Source organism: Geospiza fortis, unplaced genomic scaffold, assembly GCF_000277835.1.
Source record: "Geospiza fortis unplaced genomic scaffold, GeoFor_1.0 scaffold46, whole genome shotgun sequence".
Classification (NCBI taxonomy): domain Eukaryota; kingdom Metazoa; phylum Chordata; class Aves; order Passeriformes; family Thraupidae; genus Geospiza; species Geospiza fortis.
The window spans coordinates 368,902-376,521 of NW_005054586.1; the positions used below are offsets into that span (position 1 = coordinate 368,902).

The window sequence follows — 7,620 nt, forward strand, 5'->3', positions numbered from 1 at the left end:
TTGAAAGGAAAAAATGAAAAAGAAAAGAATCTTTAGTGCAGGCTGAAGGAATAGCATCAGCCCTACCTGCCAAGAAGACATCACGATAAACCTGTCAAGAGTTACGAGCCTGCAGAACAGGCCTTGCACCTGCTGGAAAGGAAAAAAAGGAAGGGAAAAAGCCATCTAATGCCAATCAGATTCTTGCTGCTGGCAGGGAAGAGATGCCAGAGCCCTTCTCCTGGGTTTGGTAAGCTGTGAGGATCACATGCTTTCCCCTGGCAGAGGTTCTGTGAGACCACTGGCACCTTACTTAGAATAAAGCAAGTTCTGGGAAGTTGCAGAGATTTTTCCTGAAGCGACAGACGTCAAGGATTCAGTACTTGGATGGACTTGTGGAGTTTGGTGTATGATCTTTTTTACTGTTTTGGATGATTTTATGACCAGAAAAGAGAGGGTTGGTCTAGTTCAGGCTTTTATGTCTTCCCACAGGAGCAGCTCAAGCATTTTCTAGATCAGGAGTGGAAAAAAAAAACGTTTAAAACCGTTTCTCTTTATAGGCAGCATAAAATAAAGGTCACAGTTAACAGAGAGGGTTAAGCCTTGCTTGAGTAGAAAGTGCAAGTTTTGAATGCCGAAACAGAAGAGCAAAATACAATTCTCAATGGACTATTTTAACATCACCACCAGGCTTTAAGGGTTTCCTGCCTGAAGCATTGTCAATTGATCAGAACTGCCAAAACCACCTTTCCAGCAGCAGACGGAAAAATCCAGATGTCCGAGCAGATCCCCCAGCCGGGGCCGCGTTTCCCATCTCTGGCTGCTCCCGTTTGCCGAGCCCCCGCATTGATCGGGGGCCATCGATCCTGGGTGACACAGAGAGTCACCCACAGGACACAGAGAGTCACCACACCGAGGTCATGGACAGCAGCAGCTGCCAGAGAGAAGCTCAACACCCACAGCACAGCCCACGAGGGCACACAGAGCCCACAGCCCCTCCGTGGTTTGATCCTGGTGGGATCACACAGCCTCAGCAGCTGCCCTGGAGCACAAAACAGGCACCTGAGGCCAAGGCTGGCAGCTCAGAGCTCCCAAAGCAGACCTCACTCCCATCACCATTTGCCCCATAAAGCTATTTATGTGGTTTGGCAGCACAAGGGCTTCCAGAATAGCAAAAGGGTGAGGATTGATTTTTAAAAAAAAAAAAAAAAACAGAGAGTGATTTCTTTGAATTCGGCCGCGATTTCTCCAAGGCGCTGCTGATGCCAGCCCTGGCACAGGGCACAGGGGGCTTCCAGCAGTCCCCTCCACTGCAAGCAGCTCTGTTTTGGTGGTGAGTTTCTCCTGGAGGAGAGGCACTCTGCTTCTGCTCTGTTCACAGGTAAGTCAGCAAAAGAAGTTGTTTTTCAGCGCTGGGATTGTTCGGCCCTTGGTACAACCAAAATGACAGAAAAGAAAACCCAAGAAACAACAAAACAACAAATAAAATTTACTCCATCAGCCCCCCCAAAATCCACATCACACATGAGCAGAGGCTGAGAGGGTGTATTTAATGGCTGTTATTACAATCCTGCCTGTCCTTCCCCCTTTCCCCAGGTATCCACAGGTAGCTGTGGTCAGGCTCCTGCCTCCCGGGCTGACCCTGCCCAGCCATCCTGGCAGAACCTCCTCACGCTTGGCAGCTCAAGCTTCCAAAACATTTCTTGCAACATCAAAGTGGAGCAGGGCAGCTACAAACACGGAGAAGATTAAGTCTGGCCTGTGGATTCCCTGGCAAAGCCTGTGCTGCCAGGGTTCAAAGCAGGACCAGCAGTGCCCCACTGAACCCCAAACACACTCAGGAGCTGCTGGGAACTCCCACAAGCACTGCTGCCACCAGAGGTGGCTGCCAGCTGAGACAGGAGGGTCTCAGAAAAGCCCACCTGGGATTATTCCCATATGGAATTCGCTTTTCAATAGGTATGAAGTTTAATGTCAGCCTCATCCTTCTGAAAGGCTAAAAATCTGCTCCCACACCTGAGCAAATGAGTCCATCAAGCCAAAGGGTGACAGCAATCCCCAGGGGGAGCCCCAAGAGCTGCTGAGCACCTCAGAGCAAGGCAGGGCACTGCAGGTAAAGCATCTTTAGATTTTCCCAGTAACTGATGAAACAACACTACTTTGATTTTGGTTATGGAAACAAAACCTTTAAAAGACCTGCTGATGTATTAATTTTAGTTTTCTCGGCAGAAGAATAAATTGTGTGCCCCATTTCTCAGTGGTTTGACCACTCCATCTGGGAGCTCAAACAGTGCATGTGTCAAGGCTTTCCCTGCTTAGTGGCCTAAACAGAAATAATAAAATACAGAAATAAAAGCGTGGGGGGGAGTTCCTGGTACATGGCAAGCTACAAGGAGAAAGGGACTGGCAAACCTTTACTGAAAGATGGGAGAATTACCAATTCCACAATTGTTCATTCTCCATGCACCTGCTACTCCACGTTCACTCGCTCCCAGCGATCTTCTGACTGCAAAGGCAGTTTCTGGAGATGTCAGAGGGTGAAAAAGATCCACTAAACACTACACTGAAAGAAGAAACCTCATTGCAATTGTTTATCCACTCTTCCGGTAACAAACTGAATTTGGGAAGTATGAGACACAGGGCAAACTGGGCTTGACCAAAAGTGAGTAACAAAAATGTAGTAACCTCATAGAAAACCGTTTGTCTCCTTTCCAAGTGGGACACAAGATCCCAAGGACTATCTCAAACATTATTACAGAATCACCCGACTTGAACCTTTTTTATATCCTTTCCCTATCCTGTACTTCATTCAAAATAATCCAGAGTTCTCAGCCTCTCATCACAAGTACCTGCTTCTCATCTTTGCACTGCAGGAAACATCACAGGCTAAAAAACTTACTTTAGAAACAGGCTTTTAAAGAATTCCTAAGTGCAAGAACTGCATTTAAAGAAAAAGCAGAAATGAGAGGAATGTACTTGGCAGGGACACTGACCTAGCAGGAACTTCAGCTTGAACCCCAAGCTGAAGCACAAAACTATTCTTCTCTTTTGAGGGTACAATCAAACCCTTGCACAGAAAGTCCCAACTATTTGAAGCTCCAGAAAGTGAAAACTTCACAGGTTTAGTGGGAGCAGACTTAAAACTTTCAAGGACCTCAAAATGACACCGTTCCTAGAGGAAATCCAGGACAGGCTCAGCTCCCACGTGGGTAAGAACAGGAATGAAGGTGGAAAAGGTGTTCTGTCGTGGGCTAGAGAAAGGAAAGCGAATGGAGACATGGCCAGTTCCATCTGCTGGAGTTTCCAGCTCTTCTAACCAGAGCTTGTTGCTGAGTTTACCCCACAGCCAACCCCAAAGTCTCCCCCCAAAACTGGGAGACCAGGCTGCTCAGGAGAGCAGCCTCTGAATTCCCAATCCAGAATAATCCAGTAAAACCAGAGCACCAGACTGGTAAGGGGAAGCAGGGCTCCCTGGAAGTGTCCAAGGCCGGGTTGGAGGGGGCTTGGAGCAACCTGGGATAGTGGAAAGTGTCCCTGCTCGTGGATGGAGTGGGCTCCACAGCCCCTTCCCACCCAAACCATTCCATGACTCCATCATACACCATGTCCAGATGTTCTTCCACAGCCACCAACACCCACCACGGCCCTGCTAGAGGAGGGCTGGAGCTCACCCCCACAGCCCCTGTGTTTATTTGAAACGATGCTCCTGCCCCCAGATAACTTCCCCAGACAGCCTCACTGCTGCCAGAAAGTAGGTCAGTGTCATTTAAAGCCGCCTTGAAATGCATCTGCACAGAAACTTCTGAATCTTTAAAAAGCGAACGCATCAAATATTTATCGCCTGGCGCAAAACGTTGGGAGATGCTCATGGGGAGAGCTCCTGTGTGTGTGTGTGTGTGCTGCATGAAAGGGCTCTCCATGCCTCGCTGAGCTGTGGAGCAGGGCAGCAGAGTGGCTGGCTGCAGATAAAGCCCCGTGCAGAAGTCCTTATCTGCCCAGCAAATCACAGTACGTGACTCCCCAACTCGTTCTCCCGGTGCCGTGTGATCCCGGAGCTCTCTGCTTCCTCCGGGAGCTCCTCTCAGCCCTCATGATCCCTGCTGCAGATTGTGCCCTATCAGCCAGGCAGCTCATTCTCAAAACTTCAATATTCCTAATTATCAAACATTCAGCGCTGCAAAATGTAGCTGAAATTTGCATCTCTGCAAGAGTGGCTCTGAAGAAAGGATGGAGCATTTGCATTCAGACTGGTTAATTCCTGCAGGATAACATTTCATAAACAAAATGCTTCATTGAACATGGAGATTTTCAGCTTTTACAAAGGAAAGTGAACTTTAAACAAATACAAATCAGTTGAGTGATTAACTTTAAGTGTTTTGGTTTTTTAAAACTAATCTTTATGTATAACTAGTATCAGCAGAACAATCTTTACTGATTAAAGAAGAGAACGATAGTGAAACTCAAGCCACTGAAAATTAAGCAGGGAGGTAGAAGACAACTGCAAGGAATCATTTAAGGTAAGGAAGAGAAGGGGGAAAAACCCTAAAACATTAAAAAACCCTATAAAAACACCCCACACCTACTCCCAACCCAGTCAGCCTGGGTAAGGTGAGCACCACGGGTTATATAAGGCAAGCCTAAATTGTGGCCAACGTGAACAGGTTAAGGAGTGAAACTAAACATGCTTTCCCCCACCCCCCCAAGCTTTGTCATAATCCTAAATGTTATCTTAATTAGCCTAATTGTCTTAATTATACTTCAGCAGCAACTTGAGCCTTCACAGCACAATTCCAGCATCTTTTTTTCCAGCTTTGTTCCAGCGCTGGAAGAGGCGGCGACTCCTCTGCCAAAAGCCAAAGGCCACGTGATGCCTCCCAGGAAGTTTTCTCCCACCTGGGTATTCTTCTTCTTCCTCTCCAAAAGCTATTTCTTATTCCCTACAGAATCTCAGCCCAACACACAACAAAAGAAGAGGCAGTGGTGGGGGAAGGAGTCACACTGTTCTTAGCCAACTCAAATCTTCTCCGTATTTTTCCACCTTGCTCAGCGAGAAGCTCTCGGTGCCCAACACTTCTCACAAAAGCTTTGCGGAGTGAAATGAAAAATCAGAAAAAGCACAGAAAAAAACCCAACCCAAACCACTTCCATTCATCTATGCCGCAACAATTTCATGGCACAGCTCCTAAAACATCCCATTAGTGCTGGCCTTGGAGAAGATTAGAGAAGAAAGCTTGAACCCACTGAAGCAAGGCTTAATGGGCTCTTGAGTTAAGCCAGAGCCTTCCCTTAAACAATGCCCATCATTAGGAATAATTACCTGTAGCTGTACAATCAACATGGCTATGGTAACTGACATGAGAAATCCAGATGTCATCTTTGGCAAGGCTTGGGAAATATTTCTGCTCCTTATTATACAACTGACTCTTGAAAGAGAAATGAGCAGCAAGAACACCGGGGGTGAAAAGCCACCAGGAAACACTGCAGAATTCCAACCCAAGCCTTGCAAGTACAACCAGAGTAAGAACCCAGCACCCAGGAAGGGCACAAGGTGGGTATCCAGCAGCATCCTGCCCAGCTGCCACACCCTGGCTTTTGATCAGACCACCCTCCTCAGCACCACTCTAGAAAGGGCCCTTAGAAAAACAAAGCTCCAGCTGATTTCTGGATCTACAGGAACGCTGAGCCAAAGCAGCAGAAAGAGGCAGGAGAAACAAGTGTTCAGTGATGAATTATGAAAGGAAGCAAGGCAAACCAGCATCAGGCTTCCACTGCCAACAGCCCAACCAGGAAGGACATCACCACTTCCCAAACCTCGGGAGAGCAGCTCCTTGAGAAGCCAAGAAATGCCCACGGCTGGGTTTGGACTGCAGGTGGGTGTTTAAGGTGTCCCACCACCACAAGGAGAGAAAAGCAGGTGGCCACAGCTGCCCAGCCTCACTCCTGAGTCATGGAAACACTGGAACAACAATTATCTGTTATCTGAAGAACAGAGCTCCTGAAAAACATCACTCTGCATTTGTGTCTCCAGTAACCACCTGCATTCATACAGACACACGTTTCTCAACTCCCTATAGTACCAACAAATTTCCTCATCTAAGACTGCTACATTATGGAAGCAGAGGCCAGGTTTTTTTTCTTTTGTTAGTTCTGTTTTTTTCTTTTTGATAGTTCTGATGATTTTAGAGACTCATAAACTCATTTCAGTTGTGAGGAGAAGGTCAGGTCTCCCCCTATTGCCTGTAGGCACCAGCACCCCTATTTATTGCAGGATTTCTTCCCCCACAAACAAGCAGTTCCTTCAACCTTAGGGGCTGTTCTCTGGCTTTTAGCACTTCAGCCCTAATTGTTAACCTCAACCTGATTAAACTGAAGTCACAGAGTAATCTCTCAGAGGCAGAGTGAAATAAGTCCTTCCACGTGCCTTCTTGTTGTTGGATTATTTGCCTCCCAGCAGCCAGTTCTGTACCATAAACTGAAACAGCCCAAGCACAATTAAAATTCCTCTCACAAAGTTCCAACTAACACAAAAGTTGCCCCAGACTCTCTAAAAACAAATGTGTGAGGCACCTTTAAGCTGGAAAGCAGGTAACTGAGCAGCTACAGATCCTCCTGACAGACAGAAATGCACAATTTGGTAGTGATGAATCATGCCTCAATTTACAAGACACATTAGGGATAATCCCCCAGACAGCATTGAGGTGGATCAATTGACTTTTGTTCCAGCAAAACTATTCCTTCCTGTTAAAAAGTCCAACAGGTTTCTTAAATATCACTAAAGGCAGCAGCAGAACCATGCCTGTTCCTTGGAAGTACACTCCATATCATTAGGGCTCACCAGCACGGATTTAACAAATTAAATATCTGGTTAATGACTCAGAAAATACCTATTTTCACTGGTGCAACCATTAGAAACCCAAATTTCAGAACAATGAGAAGTCTGAAACAGTAAAACTTCCTTGTAACTCTCGGGAACACCAACAGCACTTGGCACCTTCACACCAGGTATCAGACGAAGCAGGAAAGGGAGGGAGGGGGTCTGCATGAGCATTGCAGACCAATTAAAAGGTGTGTTCATGCACCAAACTGTGTTTTGGGGTCGCTGCTGGGACCCCAGTGGCCTCACCCTTACCTGGATGGCTTTGGGAGCTCATTGCTGGCAATGTCTAGTCCTTGGGAGAAGGGATTGGAGACAGATCAGTTCCCACGCGAGTAACAGCAGCTCAAAAGAGCTCCAGTGCTTCACCAATACATAGGAGTGGGAAGTGGGGATTAAATCATGGCCACCTTGTAAAATCCAGGGCACAGTGACATGCTGAGTCGTATGGGAAGTAATCCAAGAGGGTGGCAGAGTGTCTTCCAATAGCTTTTAAAATGGGAACCTGCAATTAAAGAAAAATCTGCGTTAGCAAATGAAGATTAACAGCCATTTAAATTGTGCATTACATAACCTATTTATCCCTGAGATTAAACTACAATGCTATTTTAGGCATTAAGGGCTGCAGAGAGAGTAATTTTCAGAGTTGTAAATGTTACTTTGATTAATAACCATAAAGATGCAAATTAATACTTAACAATATTTTTAAAAAAACAATTAAACAACTTTCCAACGACACATTCACGTCTCAGAAACCCAAAATTCCG

The 7,620-nt window shown here is 46.3% G+C and overlaps 1 protein-coding gene across 1 annotated transcript in view; it reads right to left on the bottom strand.

The window, feature by feature from the left end:
- Nucleotides 1-7,355, bottom strand: part of HDAC4 (histone deacetylase 4) — a 151,677-nt gene extending 144,322 nt beyond the window's left edge. The window contains exon 1 of the mRNA XM_031064399.1: nucleotides 7,109-7,355. Coding sequence (XP_030920259.1) covers nucleotides 7,109-7,130 — 22 coding nt within the window. The 5' untranslated portion in view covers nucleotides 7,131-7,355. The remainder of the gene's footprint in view (nucleotides 1-7,108) is intronic.
- Between the last annotated feature and the right edge of the window lie 265 nt (nucleotides 7,356-7,620).